This window comes from Anas acuta, chromosome 1 (genome assembly GCF_963932015.1).
Source record: "Anas acuta chromosome 1, bAnaAcu1.1, whole genome shotgun sequence".
In the NCBI taxonomy this organism is placed as follows: Eukaryota; Metazoa; Chordata; class Aves; order Anseriformes; family Anatidae; genus Anas; species Anas acuta.
The window spans coordinates 96,582,257-96,599,643 of NC_088979.1; the positions used below are offsets into that span (position 1 = coordinate 96,582,257).

Sequence of the window (17,387 nt, forward strand, 5' to 3'; positions counted from 1 at the left end):
TGCCCAGGTTCACCCCAGAGGAGTCTGCACAAGGGTTTGTACCTCCCACCTCCAAGCCCAAGGGTGTCCCTTCATTACTAGCTTTGGCTCCATCTCCTTTGAGCACCCCCCACCTCAGGCAGGCAGCATCTCTCACCTCCTCCAAGCCTCACCTAGGCTTGGTAAGAGGCAAAAGGCCACCTCTTCCCTGCCTCCAAGCTACAACTCAGCACCAGTGGCTCTCCAAGGAGGGGCTGCTTACACCAGTGTGTGGGGGATACCAGCTGTGGCACAGCTTTTTTGCTGGGACAGGGGGGCAAGGGATACCCACAGGCTCTTTCTGGGACTGAAAGGATTAGCATATCAGAAATATATGTCCTGAAAGTGTCAGCTTATGGAGCTGTGTTTGGCAGCATGGAGCTGCCTGGACTGGTTGCGTTACCAGGTTTGGGACATGGGGAGGTGACCTCTTCACTTGCCTCCTTTGAGTTTTGTTTACAAACCAGCACAAAAGACAGATTTCTTCTCTTAAATGGGACTATGTTTTGCTTATTTATAGCTTCAACTAAAATGCCATCGAACCACTCTTCTTCCTTGTGCACAAGAACAGGAGAATCAATAACCTAATTTAAACAAAATACAAAGCCTGCAAGCCGCTGAATAACCTATTCCCTAATCTCACACATTTTCCCTTCTCTCTGACATGCTGCAGAGAGCCCAGCCTTTCACAGTCCCTGACCAGGTTAATGAGACCATGGCCCTTCCATCATCCACATCTGGAAGGAGTAAACAGAAATTGTGGTTATTAATTACTGACTTTTCCAATCGTTACTCCAATCGTTTTTTTTTTTTTTCTATATTCCTTCCTGAGGGCTGGTAACTTCGTGTGGCTGGTGTATGGTGGCGAAAGGAGGTTTCCATCTCTGTTGCTGGTACCAGGTAGACAGGTAACCTCCCAAACCAGCACATCTGCTGCCCAAAATGACCCATGCCACAGGCATCAGGGTATCTGAAATTACTTGAGCCAAAACATTACACCAGCAGAGTTTTCAAACAAGATGCACTGCACCAGCAGAGCTGATGGAAAAAGTTTTAGCTGGTCTGTCACTCCCATAGACTATTTGAAAATATTGGTTACTGGAGCTTTAAAATTCATAAAGATTGAACAAATGTTCTGACAAGCAGCAAGATCTAGCAGGGAGTCAGGTGCTGAAAGCAGGAGCTAAGTGCAGCTGAGGTTTCTAAAGGTAGAATTGTGATCTCCAAAGACCCAGCTCAGGATCAGCTCAAGCTCTGTAGGAGCCACCCAGGTTGTTTAATACTGTGCCTATCTTGCCCTTCTGCAAGGGTGCATAGCATCTCCTGTCTTTCCAAGCTCCATAACAGACATCCCTGAGAGCATGAGATAATAAGGCACCTTCCAAATATGCCTAAGACCAACAGGACTGAATCAATTATATGAGGAATTTAGAAACACTTTTTTTTTTTAGGGAAAAACATGGTGTTTACAACACTCACCTGAAATATTCTGTGGACAGAGATATAGTGCTGGTCTAGACTAGGTAAGCAATCGCACAAGTCAGTTAATTCTAGTTATTGCAAACAGCGATCTGTTTGGGGTGCAAATCTTCCAATATGTTCTGCACTTACTGTATCTTTTTTTTCTCGATTTTGTCTTTTTGTATCAGGAACTTTGTTCAAGAGGTTAAGTTGTTAGGGTTAACCTTCAATTTACTCTTATAACGCACCAATAGTTGGCATAGATTTTACTGTTAGGCAAACTCACATCTCATAAATTATGTTGCTACTAGCCTTAAATTATCTACTCCTTCCTCCACACCTTTAAAATAAATTTTATAAAACGTAAAGCATATTTAATCAGGTTTAAGACACTCATAAAACATTTTATAAAGACTTCTGTGTTCACTTTCTCTACGTGACAAAGAGCAAAATAACTAATGTGGTTCCTACAGAAGTGCAAAAACTTTGTCACCATTGTACACATTCTAAGTAAAATAACTGTGAGAATATAAAATTTCAGTTCCAAAGTATGCTCCTTCCATTAGCTTGTCAGAGAGGCTGAATCCTACTATCTGCTATGAAAAGGCAGGATTATCCTGTTCTCACTGCTGAAGAAATACTTGTGGCAGATCCTCCCAGGTGACCCCCACCTAGGAGAAGCAGAGATATTTATCTCACTGGTTCTCCTCTCTCTCTCATCATAACTCTGCTTTTCTGAATCTTCTGTTTCTCTGTTCTTGTTAGCCATGCTATCAAACTATTTGCAGTACCACCACCCATACTTCTTGCACATGTAGTTGTTCTTTGCTGCCTTGGAAACTTCAGTGGATGTTGCAAATTCAAGTGAACTTTCGAAGCGATGGGGTGTTTTCAGTCTGTACTGTGAGACTATGTCCACACCAGAGCTTCAAAGACAATGTCACTGCCCAAACTCTCTGGGATCTCTTCAGGAAGCATAAGGAGCCAGCCACAGCTTTTTGGGCCCCTGGGCCAATGCTTTCACTCTGTCCTATTTCTATGGGCCTTTTTTACACCTGGACTCCAATACTGGGAAACAGAATCACAGAATCATACAGAATTTCTAGGTTGGAAGAGACCTCAAGATCATCGAGTCCAATCTCTGACCTAACACTAACAGTCCTCCACTAAACCATATCCCTAAGCTCTACATCTAAACGTAGATGTACATCTAAACATCTAATCTTTTAAAGACTTCCAGGGATGGTGACTCCACCACTTCCCTGGGCAGCCCATTCCAATGTATAACAACCCTTCGGTAAAGAAGTTCTTCCTAAGATCCAACCTAAACCTCCCCTGGTGCAACTTAAGCCCATTCCTTCTTGTCCTGTCACCAGGCACGTGGGAGAACAGACCATCCCCCACCTCTCTACAGCCTCTTTGAGGTACCTGTAGAGAGCAATAAGGTCGCCCCTGCGCCTCCTCTTCTCCAGGCTGAACAACCCCAGCTCCCTCAGCCGCTCCTCGTAGGACTTGTTCTCCAGGCCCCTCACCAGCTTCGTCGCCCTTCTCTGGACCCGCTCAAGCACCTCGATGTCCTTCTTGTAGCGAGGGGCCCAAAACTGAACACAGTACTCGAGGTGAAACATATGGCTTGTTTCTTGACATGACTCATGTCCATGTTGGAGGAACTTTTTACCACTTCAAGCTGGATTGATGCTGTGGATGTGTGACATAGGTTACATGGAAGGTTTCCAGTCAGGAACGATTAAAGCTGCCTGCGTGAAGTCCAGGAAAGCACAGTAAGCACAGTGCTTTTATGTTGAACATTTTAGAGGCTAGGAGGCAGAGGGACTTTATTCATCATGGTGTATCTTGCTGATCCTAGAACATAATGGTGGTACTAATTAATTGGATAATGAAATGCATTCATTTAATGTTCATGAAATTGAATAATAGCATGAGTGAGGAAAACGCTAAGTGAAAGTAAGTGAAGTATCTGATGCGGTTCCATTAGTCTGGTTACAGCCCTCCTTGAAGGAAGACTGAGACTAGCTCTAAATGAGGAGATTTTTTTTTTTTTCCACAATACAAATGAACAGAGGTTAGAGCTGAGATATAATGCAAGCCAAGAACAAGGAACCCAAAGAAATTTACAGACATATGAGATTATATTTTGATACAGCCTCTGTCCTCTTGACATATATATTTTGATCATTGATGCTTGTTCAGATTCACACTGTAGTTCATGAACTACAGCTAAAAGCACAGGTCTGCTACACATAAGTGCAAACACCCTATTTGAAATGGATAGTTAGAGATGGAAGTCTCTTTATCTCATTTACCACAATAACCCATATCTGGGTTTGGCTAAAGAACAGATTTTATACAGGACTGGATGGGAAGGAGATCTGCAAGGAGAATGCAGAGTATTTTATCCTGGTTTCACTAATTTACATTCAGCTAAGTTCCACAGCAAGTAAAAGCTGTTATTATTTAAATAGGACATTTATATCAGATGCATAATTATTTAACTAATTGCACACAATGTTATTTAAATAGGAATATGTAATGAAATTCCATTCTAGTTTCTTATGGACAGCTATATACACAAAACCGAATTTCGCTGCCTTCCCTTGTATCTTCTGGGCTGTTCTCATTTTCTGCAGTGGGGAGGGCGCTTGCTCTATGGGAAGAGCCTGTGCAGCTGCTTTGCCAGGTTATTCAGGTGTCCCAATCTGAAAGGAATCTTTGCTCCTACCATGCTTTTACTATTGTCTGTCTCTTGGTAGTTCCTGGAATCTGCAGCCCCTATATCTGCTGTGTTGCAGAGAACAGGAAATCAGTCCTTGCTGCTGATAGCACACAAGTGCAACTTTTCTAATTACACTAATGGGAGCATCCGAGTCATTAAGGCACTGCTTTGGGGTCTTCAGCACAATAGCCAACATTCCTCTCGCTGTTGCTTTAACTTGCCTCCATTTTCTGTCTTCCTAATACCATCTTTTAGAGTGGGCATTCGATACTATTATAAAATCCATCCATTCACTGGAAATTTTACTTAGCAACAATGCTACCCTAGAAGAGAAATAAATTATTATTGCAAATCCTTTCATATCTGTGAATAAAAAGCACCCTATTTAGGTCAATCTACAAATCTAATTCGCAAGTCACAGAAAAGTGCTATGTACCTGTTAACTAATTATCATTGTTAACGAGTGTTAGAGGGGAAGACAACCAGTGAAGCTTGTTCATGTGACCAGTGCTAAATGAGAGGCCAGAGATCAGTGGCAAATCAGAGGCCATCCTGGGACAGATCCAGCATCAGTGCTGATTCCTTAGCCAGAAAAGGACATTATTATTGCATGTGTGCCACTTATGAGCTTCCTTCCAGCTATCTGTAGCTTCACATCCTAATTGAGTCATTATTAATACAGAAAGTACAAAAATGACATGTTGGTTAAGCTTTTCTGGGTGGTTGCAATACTTTCTTTGGAAGGGAGAGCTTCAGCAAGCTTCTCTCACAGCACTCTTGGTGTCAGGTCCATGCCAAATCTAGGACACCCTTCCACCACTGGTCATTGTGAACCTGCATTTTGGTTATGGCAGATAACATTGCTGGTCAAATCCCATTTTTCACATGCAATTGCCCTTGTTTTTCAAGTGTTCTGGTTCTGTTTTGTTTTCAAATACAGTTCTGTAGCATGACTTTTGAAGTCATTATTATTCACAGGCATGTGTATGTGTCCTGCCAGCTCAGTTTATCGTGTATTATTTGGGAATCAATACTTTCAAAAAATGTTTTAATCAGAAATGTGTTCAGGAGACAAACACTTCTCTCTCTCAGGCTACTGCCCTTGGCTGTATGGGGAAAGTAATAACTGGGCTACCTTGCATTAACTAGCTGCATACCCAGGAGCAGTGTAGCTGCAGCAGCACAAGCTAAGTAATGCTTCCCCCCCCCCCCCCCCCCCCCCCCCCGCTACACACTTTATAATCTTTCTAGCTAATATGTACTTCTAGTTAACTTAAAATTGTATTTTAAGGCATTATATCACTTGGCATTGTCCTGGTCCTCTGTTGTCTTACTATTTCTACACAGGCAAATTGGAGATTACACATTCTGATAACAGAAATGCAATGACTTGATTTCAGATTTTGTATCTCAGGCTAGAATTAAAACTCTAATGAATCAATAATTTAAATCTGTGTATTTGTATCCTTCCTTGTCCCATTTATTAATATAATCTAGCTTTCATAATAATGTAGCACCATGAACTAACTATGAACTTCCTGTAGAGGACCAGCTAAATTTGGGCATCCAGAGGTTTACCTGGGTTCAAACCACACGTGAATCATTATTAGTGAGTGGCTGCTCTGTGCCCCATATGAAGTAATTGGGTTATTTCAGTACAGTTTCAGCTAAAAAGAAACCTGCATCATAAAAATCCTTCCTGACACCTCCTTCCCACAGCAGGGACTGTAGTCACAGAAATCCAGCTGCTTCAGGGAACAGAACTGAGTCCAGTCAAATCAGCTGGGAAACACAGCATGCAGAAGTTTACGTTGATGCTGCTGTATATCATTTTCTGTGCATAAATAGGGAAGGAACATCACTCTTCATGATTGCTAGAGTGCTCATTTTTACAGGTAATAAAATAACTCTAAGAAATGGAAAAGAAGAGGATTAATAAAATAAGAAATAAAAAAGGCAATTTTGACATGTAAATTCAATGGAGTGTTTCAATAAAATACTTGCCTTCTGGCTTGATTTTTAGTGGCTGGAAATGGATTGGTTGTTTGTGATTAACACTGATTATTATCTTCTGCAGCTTAGAAGGTTCAGGTTCTTTCCTTTCTTTATGTAAGGAATTTCCATACACAATCACGCAACTGATTTTCAGAGGCAAAGAATATTGGCAAGCCAAATCATATTATTTTCCCCTGTCTTTCAAGTAGCTATTCAGGCACTGCTGAAAGTGTTCTAAAACACTATTAATAGTACGTGCTTACTTTACTCTGATCCAGACTGAATAACACTTAACCTTTGCCCGTGTTTCTGTCACGACAATGAATTTACCACTAGTTTCCTAGCTCACAGTTGTTCCTCCACTTCACACAATCCCAGAGAGGCCAAAATGTTTGCGTCACAGTAACAACATGCGTGGATGTGGTGATAAGCATAGGTGATGCTGTGCTGGAACTGTAGGGCATCCCCGTACATGTGATCAGGGGTATCTTATGTAAGCATTTTCAACAATTTTTGGAGAAGAGCTGGAACAAAGCATATCCCCCTAGAACTTTCCTTAAAGCACCACTGCAATGTGAGGGCTGGGAAGAAAGTCTTCCTCCTTTTCTGCCCAGTGTCGTCAGTCAGTTTGCATTTAAATGGCATCCTTGCCACAGAAACACCACCTTACCTTGCAGAGGTAAACGTCTTAAAAATGTCTGACTCTGGAAAATTATTCTGGAACCAAAATCCGTTCCTACTAGCTATTTTGACAACTTCCCGCAGACCTGAATTCCCCAGGTGGAACAAAAGGCATTTAAAGAAGTTTTCTTCTTTTCTTTGTTTCTGGTTTACTTCAGTGAGCACTCACCAAGTGTCTTGTTCTCACATGGCAATGTAGAATAAAAATAATGCATCTAAGCACTTTTTCCTATAAATTCCATTGTCTGCTAGTAAATTTCCTTTTAACACTTCTAAACTGCAGACTAAAGAATTTCACTTTTAAAAAATCAGCTCCTCATTATCGCCAGTCATTTTTCTTGTCCTAGAAGTTTTGCAATCTTTAATCTCTTTCCTGAGTAGAGGTGATAAAAACATCATTTACATACAAATATGTTATTTTTTGCTCCTGAAGAAAAATGTAGATTTTATTGTAATCAAGCTTTTATAACCTGTAATGTATTGTTCCAGATTAATCCGTGCTTTTCAAAAGACAGTGGAGTATACTGAAAGCGTCTAGTGTAAAGTACACTCAACTTTTAATCTCTTTCAACAGATTCTCTCCATGGGAATGATGACTGAATACTACCACTACTTTTTTACAACACTGGTAAGAAACACTGGAGATTTGGGAGTGAAATTTCGATGTTGCAGAAAGGCCAAGTAAAGCCTTTCCCTCGGTGTTTTTTACTGCAATTACTCAAGGAATCCCCTGGAGAATGAGTACTAACACTCCTTAGTATACCAGGAGTCACGAGTTTAAGGTTTTGTGGTGGTGCTGAGATCAAGACTTCTGCAGGCAGTGGGGTATAGTCCCCATCCTGCACAGTATGTGAGCTTGCCCTTCAGTCTCTGTCTACCTAGCTTAAAAAGCATCACCTAATTATTAGCTAGTTGAAGACCACCACAGTCTATTGCATTGACCCTGTCCCTCCAAGCTATTTTTGTTGAGTACAATGTAAAAAGAAGACTGTAATTCAGGGGTTAAGATGTGTACTTTGTCTTAGCACATGTTGGACAAGCACAGGTAATAGCTAAAATGTTTACTCATATATATAGAAAACAAACAAACAAACAAACAAACAAAAAACAACAAAAAAAATCCTATATTTATAATCTCACTTGGGAAATTTGATAAGAAAATAAAAACATTATTTTTTATTTTACAGTAAAAATCTATGGATATTCATTTCAGACACATTATTCCTACATTTTACCATACATACCACATATAACTTAATCCATGTTTAAGATCTATTCGCATGACAGACTAGAAAGACAGCCAAGAGCCAATATTGCTAGAACAATCCTAGACATTTGGATTATGTCAGTTCATGTGCATCAGATTAATCTTTATTTCCATTCCATATAAAATTTTATGTGGAAGTGAAAATTTATTCTGAATCCACGAATCAATTCATTAGTCAGAAAAGACTCTCAAACTGTTTGGAATTTGAAGTAGTAGTTTGCAATAGCACTCTTCTGAGCCCATTTTAACACCAAGAAAAATGTGAAAATTTAGTGTTTAATGTGGATCATACTGTTTTATACAATAGCAATGAATCTACCATATAATGGTGACCAAGAAAAACAGTATACAGAAGGTAGCATGGAGCATACATTAGAACAAGCAGTAAGCAGCATTGGTGGTATCTCAGCATTGTGGTATTGTAAATGCTGACATTTTCATGGCTACTGTGGTATTAAACCATGACCACCACATTTGTCATTTTACTGGCTTGCCGGGATCAACAAAAAGTTGTTTTGAAAAACCAGCCTTCAGGCTTTGAAAAGCAGTTAGCATCTTCCCACTGCTTGATAAATCTATCAGCAGAACGCGCCACACAATTATGCCATTTAGAATATCCATTATTTCCCAGCCCTGTAAACACCAAGCACTGCAGTGCACAGAGTTACTGCGCACTGGCCTGACACGTCCATTAGGCATATTGGCAGCGAGTCACCTGAAGCAGGCAAGGCAGGAGAAAAATGGGGTTCATAAGCAGAAAAAGTGTATTGCTCTCGACATCTCTCGGAATTTTCCTTCCCCAAGTTGAGAAATAAGCTTGACGTTGGCCAACTAATTCCTTGTGTTGGTTTGACAGAGCTGTAGTGCTGCTGGAGGACTGTTATAAATTAAAATTAGATAGTGTTGTGCGGGTTGGTTGCAAAATAACGTTGTTGTGGGGGACTGATTTTTACATTCCAACAAAGCAGATATGTGGTTTGTCATAAATTTCACACAGCTTTGGTTTATTCAGATTTATAACTGAAGCAGTCGTGACTAGGTTTTGAGGGCAAGCAGAGAGTTCACATGAGGAAAAACAAACAAACAAAAAAAAAAACAGAACACTTAAGCGCACTTAAGCTTTGGATTGAAAAATCAAATACAGTTTTGGCCTAATTGTACCTTCCAAACATCTTGCTTTAAAAATGCTACATCTGGTTTTGTTTGTTTTCTTAATGATGATTTAGGATCTATTTGCATTAGACCTGGAACCCTACAGATACAGTGGAGTAAATATGACAGGGTTTCGTCTGCTCAACATTGAGAATCCCCAGGTTTCATCAGTCATTGAGAAATGGTCAATGGAGCGTCTGCAGGCACCACCAAAACCAGAGACTGGACTGCTTGATGGCATGATGACAGTAAGTGAATGACTGCTATGACGCAGTGATGTCTACAGCACATTTTACAACTCTGTACTAGCGGAGGTGAACCAATTCCACCAGCATTTCCATTCATAAAGCAAATGTTGGAAAACAGAATCTCCAAAACAGATTCCTTCTCCTGTGATTCTACACAAGAATGCATTTGCCTCATTAACCACTGTTGTACTTCCCCATGTGACAAGCCACTGCTGGGAAGCTCTGGGGATGAATAACAGTTCTCCATCACAGTGCCATCCAGCTTACACCGTTCATCTTTTTGTTGTTGAATGTATATACTGCTGCCTCATTTCTCCATTAACGTTCTGGATGGAGTGTAGAACATAACAGGAAATAAAAACTTTCAGAGCAGGTATAGGATTTATGACCTGCAGGGAAAGATATTGTACATGTGGACAGTTAATAGCATTTCTAAATTGGAAAAGTGCCCTTTCCCTTCATTTCCATCATCTACAGCAACTCTGGCTTTTAAGATATAATTTAAGGATAAATGAAAGGTATCATCAAGCCAGGAAATCAGGATTTCCTGCCTACCACCCCCCCCATGAACCAAAGGAGAGAATAGGAACAATTACACAGATTGTGTGACTCCATTTGGGTTTGTGGGGTAAAGGGTTGCCATCTTTTTGCAGTATAAGATAATGTGTCTTGTATACTGGATGGTGTTAGAGGTGATACGAAGTAGACTTTATTGCAGATGATTGCAGGGGAAATTCTGAAGCGTCCTGACATCCTGAAGAGAAATGCATTATGTGTGCTATCTAGCATTTCAAAAAAAAAAAAAAAAGAAAAAAAAAGAAAAAAAAAAAGAAAAAAAAGAGCTTTTTTCAGTTTTCAGGGGAGAAAAGTTTCTCTGGGAGCTTCTGATGTAAATAGACAAGACATGAAAGAGTAGGTATTCACATCTAGCTATTCACCTACATTCACCTAGCTATAAAACTAGGATTTTAGGAAAAACGAAGTCCTTGCTAGAGTCTTAAACCTTCCTTTTCATCTCTATAATACTTTAGTGTCCTTGATGCTCTGAAACAGCAGGAATACCAAGAAAAGCATGCTCCTCGTTGGATGTGATCATTTAAATATTCATAGCAAGTTCTGCTTATTCAGTTTGATGGAGAGCTGCAGTACTGCTATATTTCATTAGACAGTAAGGCTATGATAAGCTGCACATTATAAGATCAGGATTACATGTCCTATTGTTATTTCAGGATTTCTTCTTTCAGGCTCATGCTATATTTTTTACCCTGATCTGAGCTTGTGGGAGGTCAGCAGAGCATGACCAAGGCAGTCTTGAGTTCATGTCCCACTTTATGCACAAATTACACACATAGGCATAGTTGTTCTAAGACCTTAGAATTTCTTTGCAATAACTTAAACAGAATATCAAAATCAGAAAGACAAATTCCAGGACTATCTCTTAGTGCCTTTCTTCTTAAGCAGAATCACAGGCGTCAACATATAGACACTTTGCTTCAGAAAATGGGGTGACCTTTTTTTCCTCAATGCTACCCCAAGCCCTAAAACATAACAAGAATGAGACCAGAAACAAATGAGTGCAGGAGGTAATATAACCTAACCTCTCAGTTGCTGCATGGCAGGATGGATAACTAACAAGTTGCATGAGATTCCAACTGCCAGCCCCGGCAGTGCTGCCCAACATACCAACCATGCAGGATGCACCATGTCATCAAGTAAAAGCAATGGTGGTCCCAGGTGGTAATGCAAAGTGAGGTATGGATGGAAACATTTTCAGCAAGCATCTCCAGATCCACTCAAATCTGACCACTAGGACTTGGACACAGACCATCACTCATGTAATATTCAATCCTGAATGGACAACTCTCCCATCGAACAAAAAGAAAATGATCACAAGTCCACTGGCATTAATCAAAAACTTCCCACTGACGTGGAGGGATTTTGGATCAGGCCTTTAGTCACTGGGTCTGTTTGCAACAAATATCTGTTTAAAGATTCTTGACACTGAGAACAGTTGTTGCTGTCTCTTCCTTCTTGCCTCGTCATTTATAAGATTTTCAATTAGCTTGGATTGTGGGAGCATTGTTCCAGGCAGATTCTGATGGGTGTTTCAAGAGCGATTCCTCATCTGCAGTACATTAAGATTAGTTGATAAATTCAGATCACATTTGATTGCCAGCAAAATCTTCCAATGCTGATAAGACTGGTGCTGTCGTAATGTACTTAGGTAAATGAAACAGACAAAGAATCAAATCTATTAATTTCCCATGGGAATTGCACGGGAAAGGAATAAAAATGGATGAGCTTTGCAGTTCATATAAATGAGGCCAGTTTTTCTCATCTCCAGTTACTGCCTTTTTTTAAGATCCTTCCTTAATTATTCATTAGCTTTTCAAGAAATGTAAGCACTTCTTTTTTACAATCCCTGTGCATTAAGTGAAACACAGACATTCCCACCTCGCACACCAGAGCACTGAAATGCAATGCAGGTGAAGGTGAGATTTTTTCTAAAACTTCCCAGTGACAAAGGCTGATAAGGTGAGTGATATTAGACTGAGGCTTACTGGGCATTATTTTAAACCACTAAAACCATTCTCAAAACAAAACAAAACTAAATGTAACAAGCATCTGGTTACTGTAGTAATATTTTGGTATCTTAGGAGTATTTTCATCTGCCCTGTCTTAGACAACTATAAGTTAGATGTAGAAGTTCAACTTTATTACCAAGGCACATCAAAATGACAAGTCACTTCCCTCTAAGGTGGCATGCCAGGTGTGGCAGGGGAATTGCTATGGCCAAAGCTCAGTAGAGACATTTCACCCATTTGTGCCAAAAGCTGGGATCCCTGAGGGCAGTAGACACTTAGAAATGATAGATACCTTTGGGATGCTTGGTGGGACTGATTTTCCTGGAAAGCTGGGACCTGGGCTATGTATCACCTTAGGCTTGTTAAAACTGCTCTCCATGACACACAGCTACCTGCAAGCTCCTTCCTGTGTTTTCCTCCCTGTGTACATCTGGAAATACTCACAAATGAGCTGCAAAAGCAAAAACCAAACAACCAACCAAAAAAAACAAAACAAACAAAAAAATCACCATGTTTTCTTATAGCTCAGATTTCCATGGAGCGCCCAGGAAGGAAACAAGGAAACAGAGGCCTCTTCCATACTAGCAGCTCAGGAGAATGGTTGTCAGTAGAGAAAAGCAGGGACTGGACACAAAGATGAACTTTAAATAAACACTTTCTGTTGTGTATGGGTTTTTGTTTGTTTGTTTGTTTGTGTTTTTATTTTTTTTCTCTTCACACAGACTGAAGCAGCTCTGATGTACGACGCTGTTTACATGGTAGCAGTGGCCTCCCAGCGTGCCTCCCAAATGACTGTCAGCTCCTTGCAGTGTCACAGACACAAGCCGTGGCGTTTTGGACCCAGATTCATGAATCTGATAAAAGAGGCAAGTGTAGACCATCTGCTTATGGACAGCATAATCCTTCCTCTGTTATTTAACCACACTGGCTTGTGTTATTGCTCCTGTGCCTTTGTCATATGCTGTCCTCTGATTTCTGGCACCCAGAAACTCAATTCTTCTTGACGATAAAATCTCAGACTAATACGACATAAGAGTTCACATGGATTTTGCTTGGTTAATGTTTATTATGGATGTCTAACTTCTAAAACAACAAGCATTCTAGAAAGTGAAAGAAAAGTGAGTTGGTTCATCACTTAAGCCTGGCTGTTTTGCAGATTGTTTGAGCAGTACACCCAATAACACAATATCCAGTCTTTATTGTGAGTCTTAAATGCAAACTTTTCCTTTAGAGCACAGTGTAGAAATGAAAATGAGAAATTACGTGAAGTTTCCTAGATCTATTTTTAATCTTTCACCTTAGTTTTTGTCCATGACAATGGGATTCCTGTCAAAGCCAAGTTCATTACCATGTGGGTAGGTAGAACAGGTCCTGTTGGCACAAGGTAATATGTCAGGACATATGACTGAGTCCAGGAATATTTTTGGAATGATCTGAAAGGTGGGACATGTGGCAGTTACAGAATATGTAGAAGAACTGCTGTAATTTTCTCCAAAACCAAGAAAGCATTTTAGAATTGCCATAGGCAGGCTACAATGTAGGGATTCACCTACACAGAAAGCAGTGAAACCTACTGACACAGCACTCTCCACACACAGTTTTATGGATTTTAAATTTTACTTGTAAGCTTCCCTTCTTGAAAGTACAAAAAAAAAAAAAAAAAAAAAAAGGAAAAAAAAGTGTCACCCCAGTGCTCAGACATCTGACTTAAGAATTAAGGAAACTGAAATACTTCCCAGCCTGTGACACAGATTGAGGGAACAGTCACAGGAGACAGCACCGGTAAACCTCATTCTCTCACACTGATCTCAGCCATGCCGTATGCAGATGACTGTAAGCAAGAGCAGAAGATGAGAAAAAGATCTCAGAGATCTCAAAGATCTCACTTCTCTTTCCCTTCCTCCCTCCTCTATGATTTGATCTAAGCAGCAACCTTTGCTCTTTTACTAAATCACAAGCTAAATGAGTTAGCAGTGTTATTCATACAATTTCTGATACATTAAAAAAAAAAATTACGATCACATTGAAAATCAGCAAAAGACTTAGTAAACAGTGAATGCACCTGTATATTTCTACAGTGGTGTCATACCTATTTTGGGTGATGTTGAAAATATAGTGCAAAGGTCCTGAATCCTAAGCCAGAAGTACTTTGACCAAAAACGCTGGACGTATCTCAGTAGATGCAATTCAAAGCTTAATGTTAAACAGTTATACAGTTCACATTTATCATGTACAGCTGGCTTCTCTTGCATGGAGTGAGATGTGTAAGCTAATTAGTGATTGTTGTGAAGATAGTGTCTTTCATGGTCAGTAAAACACTGATTTAAACACTCCAAGGGTCTTATCTTCCTGTTTCTGTTCTAGCCCAGAAGATGGTTATTAAAATTACATGATAAGGTTTAATAAGACAATATTACATTTCCCTTAAAGGCTATAACAGGTGTTGAAACCTAAATAGCAAATGCAATTACATGTTCCTAGTTCATGTCAGGATATGGTTTGCTCAACAAGGAAGGATGAACTGTATAAATTAGGAATCAAGTGAGTAGGCATGGAGAAAAACATCATGCAGGTGGAAGGATGGTTTGGGCCCACATAAATACAAGTTATGTGGCACTGACAATAGTTGAAGCCATTTTATAGACTGGCCTAAAATGTTCAATGCCACAGTCCCAGTAAATAATATTCAGACAACGAAGTTGCATGCAAGGAGTAGCTCAGGAGTGAGAGCTTAGCAAGAACTTCAATGGCTCCCTAGTGTGATTTGTTTTTGTTTTTTTTTTGTTTGTTTCATTATGACTTGGTGGTGATAAGCACTGCAGTCATCCCATTTGCTTTATGATCCCATGCTATGAAATGCTAGGCTGATGGTAACAGAGAGGACCTAAGAACCCTTCTGGACACAAGCAGAAAATAAGGTGGAAAGAATCTGCCTTATATAAGAGCTGATAAGATGCTTCTCTCTTCACTGCCCAGATGACAAATTAAATTTTTTATGTTGTTACTGTCCTATTGGGTAATCAAAACACAAGTCATACCCAGTCTTCAGGTACACAAGTTATCTTCTTCCAGAAAGCAGTAGGAAAGTGGATATCCTAGGGCAAAATATCTTCTTCTGATTGGTGTTGGTTGGAATGCATGCCCATTGGAGTCCATTTCTGAATTTTCAGAGTACATAAAATTAAAAAATCTGATAATTTAATGTGATAATAGTCTTCTCTTAGCCTTAAGACTTCAGGCAAGTATACCAGGCAAGAGTAGTATCAGAACCACTGCCTGTTTTCCCTAATGACCAAGACTTGCAGTGCTACTAGTAGGACTACAGGAGACAAGCACTAGAAAAAAATGTCTGAAACTACAGGATAATCAATTACAGTGACAAAAAGAGTATTCTTCTACTCTTTAAAGGTAGCTCTATGAGCTAATGCTGATTGTAGGAACAATTTGGAAAATTGCATGGAAAAGTAAGCCTGCCCAAAGTCACCCAGCCCTGAGGATGGCTTTGAGGTCAGAGAGGTCATCAGCTAGTTCCCATGAAGGAGGCTGTTATACATAAAATACACTGTCTGGGATCAAGACTGTTCTACAATAGCTCATGAAGATCTATTTAATGAAAAATAAATCCTTGTCAGAAGCTTGTCTCCCTCAGTGACCTACTGTCATTGATATATATATGATATTTTAATATTTTAGCCCTTGTGGAAGTGTTTGCACAGAGTACCATCTTTTGCAAGCCCAGAAAGAAAAATGAGGTTATTCTCTTTTCATGGAGGGAAGAAACCGAGCAAGCATGATTCCACCTTTCCTAAGCGACCATGTGTGTAAACATGAAACAGGTGTTCATAATTAAATGATCAGTTCCCCTTTAAATCATGAGATAAGCTCCAGAATAACAACTGCCAATTGATTTTTATTCAGTTATCATGTAAACTAACGTGCATTCCCTTCACTCAAATCCAGTAACAATTACAAGAACAACTGTATTGAGAAGTATTTCAGAACATAGAGATGAAGACTTTATCTTGAGTGACTTTATTAAATCCCTTCAAACAGAATCACACACACAAATCTCAAAGATTAAAAGAAATCTGAAGCATTTAAATCTACACTTGAGCTTATGTTATGTTGTTGACAAGATATGTTTCAAGCACGTCTGGTTAGTAGATACCAGGAGTGAGAGAAATCCATCTATGTTATAAATAAAATAATTAAGAGCAGGCTTCTTTTGCTGGTTTTACATTATTAAAAACACCACCACCATCAATAACACGTTGTAAAAACACGATTCTTGACAATCCTCTGAGCTCAATGAATTCATTATGTAGGCTAGCAGAATGATCACAGAAAGGAACAAGATAGTTAGACTTAGTCATAGAAGGACTACCATGACGGTATAATTTTCAAGTCTATGGATAAACTTATTTATAGTAATTTTTCAGAGCAAAGATGTCCCAACTAGATTGGAAAACCAAGACAACTCAAATGGTTTTAAGCTCAAGAAACTTTTTCCTTAGAATTTATAAGTTTTTCTTCTAGATGATTCTTGTTTCTTCAGGTAATATATGGTATTTCTCATAGACGGTCTCTGATCTGCAGCAAAGACAAGGATTAGTAACATTAAGTCCCTGAAGAAGCTTGCATCACTTTTCCTTCTTAAAAACCTATAATGAGGGCTTAATTTAAGTTATTTTTACAGAGAAAAGATACTGTAAGTGTTGAACACATTGTATAGTTTTTGAAGTATCTAGCATTGTGAGATTGTCTGTGGATGACACTCTGCTTCAGGAGTAAAATTAATAAGTATAATAGTAATGTGTCCAGTTCTTCCCTGTACAAGAGGACAATAACTGGTTCAGCATCAAGAAATGAAGCTATCCAACAAGACCATCTTTACCTACTTAGGTTATAATTTTGCCTGTTTTTTGAAACCATGGCAATAATTCAGAGTGTGGTACTCTGCATTCTGGTTACATTGGCTGTAAATATTTTATTTTTCTGCTTCTTCCTTAAAAAAAAAAAAAAAAAAAAAAAGTACTTATATATAGAATAATATCACTCCTGTAATCAAAACTCAAGGCATTTAAACAAATGTTGGCCTTGGTCTGCAGAGAGGCCTTTCCATCAGCATAGTTAGGAAGCTGATAACAAGCAGGCATCATATTTTCCAGCCACCACAAAAAGAGCTGTGGAGCAGCTGAGTCCTGCACCACAAGTAAAAGAGGATTCTTGAGCTAAACCAATTCTTC

General features: G+C 39.4%; 1 protein-coding gene across 4 annotated transcripts in view; it reads left to right on the forward strand.

Moving 5' to 3' along the window:
* GRIK1 (glutamate ionotropic receptor kainate type subunit 1) overlaps positions 1–17,387 on the forward strand; it is a 163,817-nt gene that overhangs the window by 98,352 nt on the left and 48,078 nt on the right. For all 4 annotated transcript variants that reach the window (XM_068689570.1, XM_068689591.1, XM_068689559.1 and 1 more), the window contains exons 5-7: positions 7,464–7,517; positions 9,383–9,556; positions 12,864–13,007. In XM_068689570.1, coding sequence (XP_068545671.1) covers positions 7,464–7,517; positions 9,383–9,556; positions 12,864–13,007 — 372 coding nt within the window. The remainder of the gene's footprint in view (positions 1–7,463; positions 7,518–9,382; positions 9,557–12,863; positions 13,008–17,387) is intronic.